Source organism: Hemitrygon akajei, chromosome 3 (assembly GCF_048418815.1).
Source record: "Hemitrygon akajei chromosome 3, sHemAka1.3, whole genome shotgun sequence".
Classification (NCBI taxonomy): domain Eukaryota; kingdom Metazoa; phylum Chordata; class Chondrichthyes; order Myliobatiformes; family Dasyatidae; genus Hemitrygon; species Hemitrygon akajei.
The window spans coordinates 98,281,970-98,297,298 of record NC_133126.1 but is presented as its reverse complement, the minus strand read 5'-3'; the positions used below and the strand labels follow the sequence as shown (position 1 = coordinate 98,297,298).

Genomic DNA, 15,329 nt, shown 5'->3' with positions numbered 1-15,329 from the left:
GTGGCTAGAGAGGACACAAAGATACTGGTCAAGGGCCCAGCAATCCTGTCTCTTGACTCCTTCAATAATGTGGGGTAAATCCCATCAGGCCCTCATTAGTAGGCCCAACACTTTCTCCTCCTTGACCTCTAAATGCTCTAACATATTTATACACTCAGCTCTGATCTACTGGTTTTTCATTTCCTTTTCATTGATAAATCTTGAAGCAAAGTACTTATTAAGTACCGGTACCTCACGCACATTCCCTGCATCCAAGCAAATGCCCCCCCTTTACCCATTGAGTAGTCCCACCCTTTCCCTAGTTATCCTCTTACTCTTGATGTATGTATAGAATGCCTTTAGATTCACATTAATCCAAGGACTTTTCATGGCCCCTCCTGACTTTCCTAATTCCTTCCTTTAGTTTTTTTTCTGGCTTCTCTACACTCCATTGCTTCCGTAAGATATAAGAGCAGAATTAGGCCATTCAGCTGATCAAGTCTACTCTGGCATTCCGTTATAGCTGATCCCGGATACCACTCAACCCCATTCACCTGCCTTCTCACCATATCCTTTGATGCCCTGACCAATCATAAAATGATCAACTTCCACCTTAAATATACCCATGGACGGCCTCCATCACAGTCTGTGGTAGAGCATTCCACAGGTTCACTACTCACTGGCAAAAAAGAATTCTTCCTTCCTTCTATTCTAAAAGGTCGCCCCTCAATTTTGAGGTTGTGCCCTCTAGTTGTGGATACCCCCACCATAGGAAACACCCTCTCCATATCCACTCCATCTAGTCCTTTCAACATTTGGTAGGCTTCAATGAGGTGCCCCCCACCCCCCGCATTAGAACATAGAACATAGAAATCTACAGAGCAATACAGGCCCTTCAGCCCACAATGTTGTGCCGACCATGTAACCCACTCTAGATGCTGCTTAGTATTTCCCTACCGCATAGCCCTCTATTTTTCTAAGCTCCGTGTACCTATCTAACAGTCTCTTAAAAGTCCTTTATTATTGTTGCGGGCAGTACATTCCACATACCCACCACTCTCTGTGTGAAAAACTTATCTCTGACATCCCCCCGTACCTACTTCCAAGCACCTTAAAACTATGTCCCTCATGTTAGCCATTTCAGCCCTGGGAAAAAGTCTCTGGTTTTCCACACAATCAATGCCTCTCATCTTATATGCCTCTATCAGGTTACCTCTCATCGTCTGTTGCTCCAAGGAGAAAAGGCCACGTTCCCTCAACCTATTCTCATAAGGCACATTCTCTAATCCAGGTAACATCCTTGTAAATCTCTTCTACACACTCTTCGTAGTATCCACATCCTTCCTGTAGTGAGGTAACCAGAAGTGAACACAATACTGCAAGTGCAGTCTATCTAAGGTCTTATGTAGCTGTAACATTACCCCACAGCTCTTGAACTTCATCCTACAGTTGATGAAGGCCAACACACTTTACGCTTTCTTAGCAATACTGTCAACATGCACAGTAGCTTTGAGTGTCCTACAGACACAGACCCTGAGATTGCCCTGATCCACCACACTGCCAAGAATCTTGCCATTAATAGTATATTCTGTCTTCAATTTGACCTACCAAAATGAACCACTTCACACTTATCTGAGTTTAACTCCATCTGTCACCTCTCAGCCTAGTTCTGCATCCTATCGATATCCCGCTATAACCTCTGACAGTCTCCAGACTATCCACAACACCCCCAATCTTTGTCATCAGCAAACTTACTAACTTACTTCATCCAGGTCATTTATAAAAATCACGAAGAGGAAGGGTCCCAGTTCCGATCCCAGCGGAACACCACTGGTCGTCGACTTCCATTCAGCAAATGAACCATTTACAAAGCACCCTTTTCCTTCTGTGCGCAAGTCATTTCTGGATCCATAAAGCAAGTTCTCCGTGGATCCCATGCCTCCTTACTTTCTGAATGAGCCTGGCATGGGGAACCTTATCAAATGCCTTACTGAAATCCATATACACTACATCTATTGCTCTGCCTTCATCAATGTGTTTTGCTACATCCTCAAAGAATTCAGTCAGGCTCATAAGGCATGCCCTGTCCTCAACAAAGCCATGCTGACCATATCTAATCAGATTGTCTCTCCAAATGCTCATAAACCCTGCCTCTCAAAATCTTCTCCAACAACTTGCCCACCACTAAGGTAAGACTCACTGGTCTATAATTTCCTGGGTTATCTGTACTCCCTTTCTTGAACAAGGGAACAATATTTGCAACCCTCCAATCCTCCGGTACTTCTCCCATTCCTAATGATGATGCCAGAGGCTCATCAGTCTCCTCCCTCACTTCCTGTAGTAGTCCTGGGTATATCTTGTCTGGACCTGGCGACCTATCTAACCTAATGCTTTTCAAAAGCTCCAGCGCATCCTCTTTCTTATTGTCTACATGTTCAAGCGTTTCAGTCCACAATTGTTACGGTCCTTTTCCCTGGTGAATACTGAAGCAAAGTATTCATTAAGTACCTCTGCTACCTCCTCCAACTCCATGCACATGTTTCTGCTATTGCATCTGATTAGTCCTAATCCCACATGGCTCACCCTCTTGCTCTTCACATACTTGTAGAATGCCTTGGGCTTTTCCTTGATCCTGCTTGCCAAGGCCTTCTCATGGCCCCTTCTAGCTCTCCTAATTTCATTCTTAAACTCCTTCCTGGCAATCTTGTCATTTTCTAGAATTCTGATAGTACCTAGATTCTTGAACCTTTTGTAAGCTTTTCTTTACTTCTTAACTAGATTTTCTACATCCTCTGTACACCTTGATTCTTTCACCCTACCACCCTTTCCCTACTTCAATGGAACATACCTATGGAGAACACCGTGCAAATGTTACCTGAACATTTACCACATTTCTGCCTTGCACTTCCTTGAGAAAATCTGCTCCCAAATTTCTGCTTAATAGCATCATATTTCCCCCTACCCCAATTGCATTTTTCCAAATTATCTGCTCCTGTCCCTCTCCAGCACTATGGTAAAGGAGATGGTTCTGATCACTATCTCCAAAATGTTCTCCCACCATGAGATCTGACACCTGACCAGGTTCATTTCCCAATACCAGATCAAGTACAGTCTCTCCTTTAGTTTGTTTTTCTACATAGTGCATCAAGGAAACCTTCGTGAATACACTTAACAAGCTCCATCCCATCTAAACCCCTTACTCTAAGGATATGCCAGTCAGATGGGGAGCATGCCTTATGAGAATAGGTTGAGTGAACTCAGTCTTTTCTTCTTGGAGTGACGGAGGATGAGCAGTGACCTGATAGAGGTGTATAAGATGATGAGATTCATTGATTGTGTGGATAGTCAGAGGCTTTTTCTCAGGACTGAAATAGTTGCCACAAGAGGACACAGGTTTAAGGTGCTGGGGAGTAGGTACAGAGGAGTTATCAGGGGTAAGATTTTTTACTCAGAGAGTGGTGAGTGTGTGGAATAGGCTGCTGGCAACAGTGGTGGAGGTGGATAAGATAGGGTCTTTTAAGAGACTTGGATAGGTACATGGAGCTTAGTAAAATAGAGGGCTATGGGTAAGCCTAGTAATTTCTAAGGTAGGGACATGTTCGGCACAATTTTGTGGGCCGAAGGGCCTGTATTGTGCTGTAGGTTTTCTATGTTTCTATGTTTAATATTAGGAAAGTTAAAATAGCCTATCACAACAACCCTATGATTATTACACCATTCCAGAATCTGCCTTCCTATTTGCTCCTCGATGTCCCTGCTACTATTAGCGGGAGGTCTGTGAAAACACCCAGTAGAATTATTGCTCCTTCCTGTTTCTGACTTCCACCCGTACTGACTCAGTAGACAATCCCTCCATGACTTACTCCTTTTCTACAGCTGTGATACTATCCCTGATTAGCAATGCCACACCCCACCTCTTCTGCCTCCCTCCCTGTCCGTTTTGAAACATCTAATGCACACAGCAGCCGTTCCTGCCCCGAGATATCCGTCTCTCTAATGGCCACAAGGTCATTTAGCATTCTTCTAAATTCCGGTGAATACAGGCCCAAAGCTGCCAATTGTTGTAACTATGTGGTTTTGTGTAGGTCTTGTAGCTTTAGTTTTTGGTCTTGTTTTGTCTGGTGGCTTTGGAGCTCCTTTCTGGGGAACGCGCTAAGATGGTAGCACGCTATCAATATGCAGCAGCCTCTCCGGACTCTGGATTGGGGATTGCCAAACGTTATGTGGGTTTTCTGATGTAGTCTGTTTTGTCATGTGCTTTTGTGATATCATTCTGGAGGAACGTTGTCTAATTTTTTAACTGCATTGTATTTGTGGTTTCTAAATGACAATAAACTGAATCTGAATCTGAATCTGAAATGCTCCTCGTATGCTAACTTCTTAATTCCCAGAATCATCCTCGTGAATCTTCTCTGGACTCTCTCCGATGACAACATATCCTTTCTGAGATATGGGGCCCAAAACTGTTGATAATACTCCAAGTATGGCCTAACTATCTTATAAAGGCTCAGCATTATCTGTTTGCTTTTTTATTCTATTCCCATTGAAATAAATGCCAACATTGCATTTGCCTTCTTTACCACAGACTCAACCTGTAAATTAACCTTCTGGAAGTCTTGCATGAGGACTCCTAAATTCCTCTTCACCTCTGATCTTTGAATCTTCTCTCCATTTAGATAATTGTCCACACTATTTTTCCTTTTGCCAACATGCATTATCATACATTTCCTAATACTTTATTCCATCTGTCACTTTTTTGCCCATTCTTCCAATTTGTCCAAATCCTGCTGTAATCACTTGCTTCCTCAGCACTACCCTATGCCTCCACCTATCTTCATATCATCGCATACTTTGCCACAAAGCCATCAATTCCATTATCAAAATCATTGACAAACAATGTGAAAAGTAGTGGTCCTAATGCTGACCCCTGAGGAACACCACTAGTCACTAGCTGGCAACCAGAAAAGGCCCTTTTATCCCACTCATGGCCTCCTGCCTGTAAGCCATTCCTATATTCATGCCAGTATCTTTCCTGTAATGGTGTAGGATTTTGTCTTATTAAGCAACCTCACATGTAGCACCTTATCAAATATCTTCTGAAAATCCAAGTAAATGACATCTGCTGCCTCTCCTTTGTCCAGCCTGCTTGTTACTTCCTCAAAGGACTCTAACAGATTTGTCAGGCAAGATTTCCCTTCACAGATCATGCTGACTTTGACTTATTTTATCATTAGTCTCCAAGTACCCGGAAACCTCATCCTTAATGACAGACTCCAACACTTTCCCAACACTGAGGAAGGGCTAACTGACCTTATTATTTCCTTTCTTTTGCCTTCCTCTCTTCTTGAAGAGTGGAGTGACATTTGCAATCTTCAAGTCCTCTGGGACCATGCCAGAATCAAGTAATTCTTGAAAGATCATGACCAATGCATCTGTTATCTCTTCAGCAACCTCTGTCAAGACTCGGGGTTGTGGTCCATCTGATCCAGGTGACTTCTCTGCCTTAAGACCTTTGAGTTTGCCTAGCACATTTTTCTTCATAATAGCAATGGCATTCACTCCTGCTCCTTGACACTCATGGACCTCTGGCACACTGCTAGTGTCTTCCACAGTGAAGACTGATTGCAAGTACCCATAAAGTTCATCTTCCATTTCTTTGTCCCCCATTACTACCTCACCAAATCATTTTCCAGTGGTCCAATATCAACTCTAATGTTCCTTTTACTCTTTCTAACTGAAAAAAAAACTTTTGGTATCCTGCTTTATATTATTGGATAGTTTGCCCTCATATTTCATCTTTTCCTTTCTTATAACTTTTTAGTTGTCTTGGATTTTAAAAGCTTCCCAATCATTCAACTTCCTACCCACTTTTGCTACCTTATATGCCCTTCCTTGGCTTTTATGCAGTCCTTAACTTTCCTTGTCAGCCACTGTTGCCTACCCCTACCATTTGAGAACAACTTCTTTGGGACATATCTAACCTGCGCTTTGTGAATTATTCCCAGAAATAATAGCCATTTCTGCTCTGCCGTTATTCCCGCTAGTATCCTCCTCTAATCCACTGGGCAAGCTCTTCTCTCATGCCTCTGTAATTCCCTTTATTCCATCACGATACTGATACATCTGACTTGGACTTTTCCTTTTCAAATTGCCGTAGGAGTTCAATCATATCATGTTTCCTGTCTCCTAACGGTTCCTTTACATTAAGCTCCCTAATAAGATCTGTGTTGTTACATAACAGCCAATCTAAGAAAGCTTTTCCCTGAGTTGGCTCAAGCAGAATCTGATGTAAAAAGCCATCTCATATGCATTCAACAAATTCTCTCTCTTGCAATCTGATGCTAACCTGATTTTCCCAATCCTCTTGCATATTGAAATTCTCATTACAATTGTGTCGTTACCCTTATTACATGCCTTTTCCAGCTCCACTTGCAAACTCTACCCTATATTTTGGCTACTATTTGGAGGCCTATATGTGATGCACATGTTTTTTTAAGCCCTTGAAGTTTATAATTCCACCCATAAAATTCAACATTCTGTGAACCTATGTCACCTCTTTCTAAAGATATAATTCCATCTCTTACCAACAGAGCCACATCAGCACCTATGCCTTCCTGCCTGTCTTTCGATACAAAGCATATCCTTTGATGTTAAGCTCCTAACTATGGAACTGTGGCTTTCTTTCACCCACAACTCAGTGATGTCCACAACGTCATACCGACCAATCTCTAATTGCGCCACAAGTTCATCTGCCTTATTCCAAAAGCTTTGTGCATACAAGTACAGCACCTTCAGTTCTGCATTTTTCGCTCTTTTGAATTTTGCCTCTGTAGTACAATTTAACTCTTTACTCTGTATTTGTACCCAAATCATTGGCTTGTCCTTACTTACATTCATGTTACTTCCTTAATCTACTTGTAAACCTGCTGGCTTATCCTCAGCTCTATCATACTGGTTCCCATCCTTCTGCCATATTAGTTTAAACTACTCCCAATAGCTCTAGTAAACCTGCCTGCAAGGATATTGGTCCTGCTCAGATTCAAGTGCAGCCCATCCCTTTTGTACAAGTCCCACCTGCCCCAGAAGAGGTTCCAATTATCCTGAAATTTGAATCCCTGCCCCCAGCTCTAATTCTTCAGGCACGCATTTATCTGCCACCTCATTCAATTCCTATCCTCACTGTCACATGGCACAGGCAGTAATCCAGAGATTACTACCCTTGAGGTCCTGCTTACTTCCTAACTTCCTGTATTCTTTTTCAGGACCTCCTCCCTTTTTATACTTACGTTGTTAGTACCAATATGTACCATGATTTCTGGCTGCTCGCAATCCCTTTTCAGGATATTGTAGGTGCGTTCAGAAACATTGCAGACCTTGGCACCTGGGAGGCAGACTGCCATCTGTGTTTCCTTTTTACATCACAGAATCACCTATCTGTCCTCTGACCATAGAATCTCCTATTACTGCAGCCATTCTCTTCAGTCCCCTACCCTTCTGAGCCACAGGGCCATACTCAGTGCCAGAGGCACGGCTGCTGTTGCTTCCCCCAGGTAGGTCACCTCCCCCCCCCGCCCTAACAGTACTCAAAATGGAGTACTTATGGTTGAGGGGGTCAGCCACAACAGTGCTTTCCACTATCTGACATTCTCCCTTCCCTCTCCTGACAGTCACCCATTTATCTGTCTCCTGTAGCCTTGGGGTGACTGCCTTTCTGTAGCTCCTGTCTATCACCTCTTCACTTTCCCTAACAAGCCGAAGGTCATCGAGCTGCAGCTTTAGATCCCTAACATGGGTCTCTAAAGAGCTGTATCTTGATGCACCTGCTGGAGATGTGGGCATCGGGGAGGCTGGAAGTTTCCTGGAAATCCCACATCTGACAACCAGAACAGAATACTGGCTCTGTAGACATGCCCCTATTCTCTTAAGAGTTAAATAAGATAACTCTTCCTTTGATCCCTTCTTCTGAAGCTTTACACACTTTTCCTTTTTCTTCTTGACTAAATTCATCACCTCTCTGGATAAACAAGGTTCTCTTATCTTTCCATCCCCGTCCTTCTAACAGGAACATACCTTTCCTTTACCCTGTGCAATTTATCTTTAAACACCCTTCACATGTCTGATGTGGACTTGCCTGAGAAAAGGTGTTCCCAATTAAAGCTTCTTGGTTCCTGCCTAATGCTCTCATAATTTGCCCTACATCAATTTAAAACTCTCACAAGGACCATAACTATCCTTGTCTATAGCTATCCTTAAAAGTTATGGTCACTGTTCCCTAACTGTTCACCCACTGAACTTGCCAGGTTTTGTCACCTGGCCAGGCTCAGTACCCAACCCCAGGTCCAGTACTCTTATTAGACTGTCCACATGTTGATTTAAGAATCCTTCCTGGATACACATTTTTGGCTCATCTAAGCCCCTTGCACTAAGAATGTCCCAGCTTATCAGGGAAGTTGAAATCTCCTGTGACAACAACTCTATTATTTTTACACATTTCCTTAATCTGATTACATGTCTGTTGCTCAATATCCTGGTAGATATTAGAGAGTCTGTAGTACAGTCCTATCACTATGATTGCACCCTTCCCATTCCTTAATTCCACCCAAATGGACTCTGGGTCTGACCCTTCTATTATTCTTAAACTAGATTTGCAGAGGGCTGGGAACTTCACTGCCTGCCTTTACTTTTTCCTGTTGAGCCTCAGAGCTGGCCACAATGCCTGTCTGCTGCTGTTGCGATCTGATGGGTCATCCACTCCAGCTGTATCCAAAGAGGTATTCTTTTTGCTGAGGGGAATGGCCACAGGGAACCTTGCACTGACCTCTTAATCCCTTTACCTCTTCTGATGGTTCACCATCCACTGTCTGAAGCCTGTACTTTGATTGTGACCACCTCCTCAAAAGACTTGCCTATAATATCTTCAGACTCCTGAATGATCCTGAGTACATTCAACTCCAGCTCCAGCTCCTTGACCTGGTCAGTCAGGTACTGAAGTTGGGTACATTTTCCACAGATGTAATCATCAGGGAAACTATCAGATATCCTGAATGCCCACATTTGACAGGAGCAGCATTCCATCCTGACTAAAAAAGAAAAAAAAAACGCTTATCTTTTCTTAACTGTGCCTCCACCTGTTCACATTGAAGCCTGTTAAGCCTAATCCTTCACACTCTTTCACAGGCACACTCCGACAATGGCTGTTCTGCTTGAGCCTATCCTCCTTTTATTTGCAGCTGATTTTAGTCCTCTGACGCTGACACTTCCTATGCCTGCGCGGACCTAATGAACTGGCTTTGCCTGAATCGGCTTCTTTTATCCTTTCCCGATTTCCATAGGACTCTGACACTGACACTTGCACTCCTCCTGCCTGAGCTGCCAAAAATAGACAGGTTTTACCTGAGCCTGCTCTTTTTATACTCACACTCCAAACTTTGGTAGGCCTCTGATGCCAATAAAGGTCTAACGGCCACATGTCTGATGATAGTTAGAAACTGTTCGGCAACAGTCTTCATCCCCAATTAAATGGCATAATGTCAAGTACACAAAGGGAATCCAGGCTATTTTCTTGATTAGTTTCTGTAAGAGTTTTCCCCAAATAAGCAGCTGTCCTGATTAATCAACGGCCCAATTAACTGGAAACTACGGTATTTCCCCCTATATCTGCCTGAAATTTTGTTACACTTTTCCCTCCACTGCATGATGGCAGTACAGATGCACCTGATGGATATGTAGGATTGGCCAAGGGTTTATATACATTTTTGAAAATAGAACTCTGAATGTAAGATGTATGTTCTGCAGCAATACCGTTTATTATCAGCATTATCAAAGATACGTGTTGGCGCATGGCCAAGTGGTTAAGGCGTTCGTCTAGTGATCTGAAGGTCACTAGTTCGAGCCTTGGCTGAGGCTGCGTGTGTGTCTTTGAGCAAGGCACTTAACCACACATTGCTCTGCGACGACACCGGTGCCAAGCTGTATGGGTCCTAATGCCCTTCCCTTGGACAACATTGGTGGCATGGAGAGGGGAGACTTGCAGTTTGGGCAACTGCCGGTCTTCCATTAAAAAAAACCTTGCCCGGGCTTGCACCCTGGAAACTTACCAAGGCGCAAATCCATGGTCTTTCGAGACTAACGGAGGCCTACTACTACTACTATCAAAGATACAGATCGGTGGTGCAGCTATAGATCCACATTCTCATTATACCAGCAATCTGGATTCAGTACTGACCTCTGGTGCTACCTATGTGGTGCTTGCACACCTTCCTCATCCCAGATATATGTAGATTGGTAATTGGTGTGGATGCATGGTATAATTTGGTGAGAATAAAATGTGGGATTAATGTCTGATTAGCATAAATATCTGGTTGATGGTTGGTATGGACTTGGTGGACCAAAGTGCCTTTTTCTGTGTTGTATCTCTCTGACTATTTTTTAAAATAAGGGGGAAAAATCACCTTTCAATGCTATTACTCTCATCCCTGTATAATGCATATTCAAAACTATTTTTTCCATTGCATCAATTGTTTACACTTTGTTTAAAAAAAAACTGCAACCATGTTCTTGTATTTCCTGTGCATTTTGGCCTCTAAACAGGGGCTCTGGTTGTGTTATAGTATTACTTGTACAATTGTTTGGATATTGTAGGCTACTTAGTCTTCTGCAGTCTGCTTAAAGAGAAAGATGTAGTATAATATGTAGCTTTCTCATATTTTTGCACGTGCTTTTACTGTGGAGTAATTCATTTACAATTCTTGATATGTATGATGGTTAATTTTAAAATTTGTCCTTGCAGGGAGAAGTTGAAAGGATACATGAATATAGTGAAATTATGGTAAGTGTGCAGAAATACTGTATCACAATTATTCTTCAATGATATATTTGAAAGATTGTGCCAATCCATTTGTAATATCTTTTATCCCCCATTTCTTTCTAAAGTAATCCCAACTGCTCCAGCTGTGTTAAAGTATATAAAACTGCTCCTATAGAGCCTCTGGTTGGTTGTTTGGAAAGTAAATTACTATATTTTGGAAATCTGAAATAGGTCAGAAAATTTGGGAATGCTCATCAGGCCAGGCAACACCTGTGGTGAGAAAAGCGAAAAAGTCAGAAATTGTGATAAAAGGTCATGTGTCTGAACTATTTTGGAGTTTTTCAGTGTCTACATAGCTATTGCTTTGTAGACATTAGCTTTGGATGGGGTTGTCTGTTGGTGATTTAATACATGGTATGTAAATTGGTTTACACCTCAATGATTCTGGAGATTTTTTTGAGATTTCTGTGGGTTGAAAATTATTAAAACAAGGTTATATTTCTGAACCTCCAGTAACATGATCTGATTACCTTGAAGCTGATGGTAATACCTATGTATTGTGATTTCATAAACAATTACAAAGATTTTTGCACTATATGGGGTGTATGTCATTTTAAATGGTATTGAATAAGATGCATATTTTTGAAAGGAGGGTGAAAATTAAAAAAATTAAATTATAATGCAATTGGATTTCGTTTAATTTACCTTTTTAAGTGGGAAAAATTCTGTTTGTGACTGTTTTATGAGTACAGATTTAAGAGGTAGTGTCCTGGACAAGAGGATTAAGGAATACTCAAGACATGTTATGCATGGCGAAAGAACAAAGGGTAGCTAGAGAGGGTAGGACCATTTAAGGCCAAAGTAGGAAATTGGTGCCTGGAGCCAGAGGAAGTGGGTGTGGTACTAAATTAATAGTTTGTATTGGTATTCATCAAGGACAAGGGCCGGCCTGGAGGGTAGTAAGATTATTTTGGGGTATGCTAATATTCTAGAGTATGTTGATATCAAGGAGAAAGGATCTGTTGAAGAATATTAAGATGGATCAAGCCCCAGGGCCTGATGGGATCTATTCCAAGTTACTCAGAGAATCAAGAAAGGAGATTACTGGGGCATTGATGAGTTTCCAGAGGACTCGAGAGTAGTCAATGTTGATTCTTTGTTTAGATAATCCAGCAAATTATAAATTGGTGAACCTTACATCAATGGTATGATAACTATTTTAAAGGATTCTCAGATGTAGGATTTACTTACATGGAAAAGCACAGGCTTAACAGTGACAACATGGCTTTATATGAGGCCGATCATGTCTTGTGACCTTGATTGAGTTATTTCAGGTGGTGATGAGGGTGATTGTAAGGTAATGGCTGTTGTCTGTGCAGACTTTAGTAGGGCATGTGACAAGGTCTCTAATGATGGGGTGATCCAGAAAATTAAGATAGTGTAGTGTTGGAGGGTTAGCCTGACTGGAGGACTGTAACCAGTGGTGTTCCACCAGGGTTAATGTTTGTAAGTTATTTTGGTCAAACCTGTAGATGATCTGATTAGAAAGTTTTCAGATGCCACAAAAATAGGGAGTTGTGGATGGTGAAGAAGGTTATCAGAAAAATACAGCAAGATATAAATCAAGCATTTCCAGCATTTGCAGACTTCCTCGTGTTTGTGAAGATATAAACCAGTTGGAAATGTGGGTGGAGAAATGGCAGATGGAGTTTAACCAGGAAAAATGTGAGATGTTGCTCTTCGGAAGGTGAAATGTAAGGGAAGGTACACAGTAATAAATGGCAGTAACATTAGGAGCATTTATCACAAACGAATACTGAGATACAAGTCCATGGCTGAAAGTGGTAACACAAATAGATAGATAGATAGGGTGGTAAAGAAGACATACGGCATGCTTGTCTTAATTGGTCAGTGTATTGAGTAGCACAAACGAGAAAATCCGGCGATGCTGGAAATTGGAGCAACACAATTATGTATCCACTTAGCCAGCTCTTCCTGGACCATCTGTGATCTAACATTCTAGACTAGCTTTCAAAGGAGACCTTGTTAAAGTTCTTGCTGAAGTCCATATAGATAATATCCATTGTCCTCATCCAGCTGCTTAGTTGCCTCTTTCAAGAAATGCTCAACAGATTTATGAGACATGATTTCCTCAATCTGGAGAGTGTTCCGTATGAAAATTGGTTGAGTAAACTTGGCCTTTTCTCCTTGGAGCAATGTAGGATGAGAGGTGACCTGATAGAGGTAAATAAGATAATGAGTGGCATTGATCATGTGGATAGCCCGAGGCTTTCTCCCAGGGTTGAAATGGCTAACATAAGGGGGCATAGTTTTAAGGTGCTTGGAAATAGGTACAAGAGGGGATGTCAGGGATGTCACATAGAGTGGTAGCTGCGTGTAATGCACTACCAGTGATGGTGGCGGAAGCAGATACAATAGGGTCTTTTAAGAAACTCTTGGATAGGTACATGGTGCTTAAATAACTAGACGGCTATGCGGTAGGGAATTTCTAGGCAGTTTCTAGAGTGGGTTACATGGTCAGCACAACATGTGGGCTGAAGGGTCTGTAATGTGCTGTAGATTTCTACGTTCTACGTTCAACACACACAAAATGCTGGAGGAACTCAGCAGGCCAGGCGGCATCTGTGGGGGGGCGGGGAATGTACAGTCAGTGTTTTGAACCAAAACCCTTTGGCAGGACTAGAGAAAAAGAAGCTGAGTAGATTTGAAAGGTGGGGGGAGGGGAGAGAGAAACGCCAGACGATAGGCAAAACTTGGAGGGGGAGAGATGAAGCAAAGAGCTAGGAAGTTGATTAGTGAAAGAGACAAAAGGCCATGGAAGAAGGGTAGGGAGGAGCACCAGAGGGAGGTGATGGGCGGGCAAAAAGATAACATGATAAGGAGATGGGAAATGGTGAAGCGGGGGGGAGTGGAGGCATCACTGGAAATTTGAGAAATTGATGTTCGTGTCATCAGGTTGGAGGCTACCCAAATGGAATATAAATGGTTGTTCCTCCAACCTATGTGTCACCTTATCCTGACAGAGGAGGAGGCCATGGATGGACATATCGGAATGGGAAATGGAATTAAAATGGGTGGCCACAGGGTGGGAGATCCCACTTGTTCTAGCGGACAGAGAGTAGATGCTTGGCAAAGCGATCTCCCAATCTACATCAGAAATTGAGTAGGAAAGACAGCATCGTGTTACAGATTTATAAAACTTAGTAAGCCACATTTGGTGTATTAGGCACAGATCTAGTCACTGCATTACAGAAGACTATAGAGGTTTTGGAGAGGGTACAGAAGACCCTCACCAGGATGCTGTCTGGATTAGAGTATTAGCATTACTGTTCGCATTGAACAAACTAGGGTTGTTTTCGCTGGGGCTGAACCTGATAGAAGAATATAAAATTGAGCAGCATTGATAGGATGGACAGTCGGTCTCTTTCACATTCTGGGAATGTCAAATACTGGAGGGCATAGTTTTAAGATTAGAGAGCAGAAGTTTATTTTTACACGTAGAGTATGCATTGCCACATGAAGTGGTTGAAGCAGACATGATAGCAACAATTAAGAGGATATTTGCAGGCACATGAAGAGACAAGGTAAGGTATATAGACCATGTACAGACCATAGATGTCAAGTTGCCTGTTTCTGTGTTGTGCTGTTTTATGTTCTATTTAAATGACATGTACCACAAAAGAGCTTGAGCAAAATGTAAAAATAAGGGCTCGTTTGATTTCACTGCATTAAACTGTGTTTTGACATAATTTTGGTATTGACGGCTAATTATGTAATATTTATCTTTTCATATTTCAAAAGGCCATTTTTGAATAATTGGAGCCAACAGATTTTTCTGTATTTTTATTAGAATAGAACCATATTGAGTTGGCTTTTCTAAGATGTTACTTTAGAGTATATGCTGTTTTTGGCCATTTGGAGTGATATCAACTAAACTGCACTTTACAAAGGACTGTGCCTAATTAGAATGATTTAGAATGCAGAACAATTTCAGTTGATTATCCTAAATTGTATGGCACAGTTTAATTTGAGATATAATTTTGGAATAATGAAAACAAAGGTTGCCTACTTCCACTCCAATCTTTGTCCATGTTCATGAAAACCTTGCCCAGGCCTTTGTTGTCTCCAGAATTGACCTATTCCTTATTTATGCAATGTTCTCTCATTTTGCAGTCTGCTCGGAATTCTCCATCCCTCTCTCTTGCAGATAATCTGTACAACTTCTGCCCCCCAATTACTGGTGCTGTGTTGGCATGTCTAAAGTAAATGAGTAAAAGATCTGACTCACTGGAGATCTTTGTATTCATACTTAGCAGTGAGGTGACTGGACATCATTTCACGGAACCTGTTCATATTTTGTTGTTTCTCTGGATTGATATAATATTAAAGGTAATTTAAATCTGTATGGAAGTAATGTTTTTATCTGAAGAATAGACAGTCATAGCCCTATCCTATATATTCTTCTTAAATCTTAATTTGGATTAGATTTAAACGAAGTAATCTGATCCCTTTCAAAGTTGCT

The 15,329-nt window shown here is 41.8% G+C and overlaps 1 protein-coding gene across 2 annotated transcripts in view; it reads left to right on the top strand.

Moving 5' to 3' along the window:
* The window catches only part of LOC140725242 (uncharacterized), a 373,081-nt gene that overhangs the window by 25,626 nt on the left and 332,126 nt on the right, over nucleotides 1-15,329 (top strand). For both annotated transcript variants that reach the window (XM_073040438.1, XM_073040435.1), the window contains exon 2: nucleotides 10,769-10,807. In XM_073040438.1, the coding sequence (XP_072896539.1) occupies nucleotides 10,805-10,807 (3 nt within the window). In that variant the 5' untranslated portion in view covers nucleotides 10,769-10,804. The remainder of the gene's footprint in view (nucleotides 1-10,768; nucleotides 10,808-15,329) is intronic.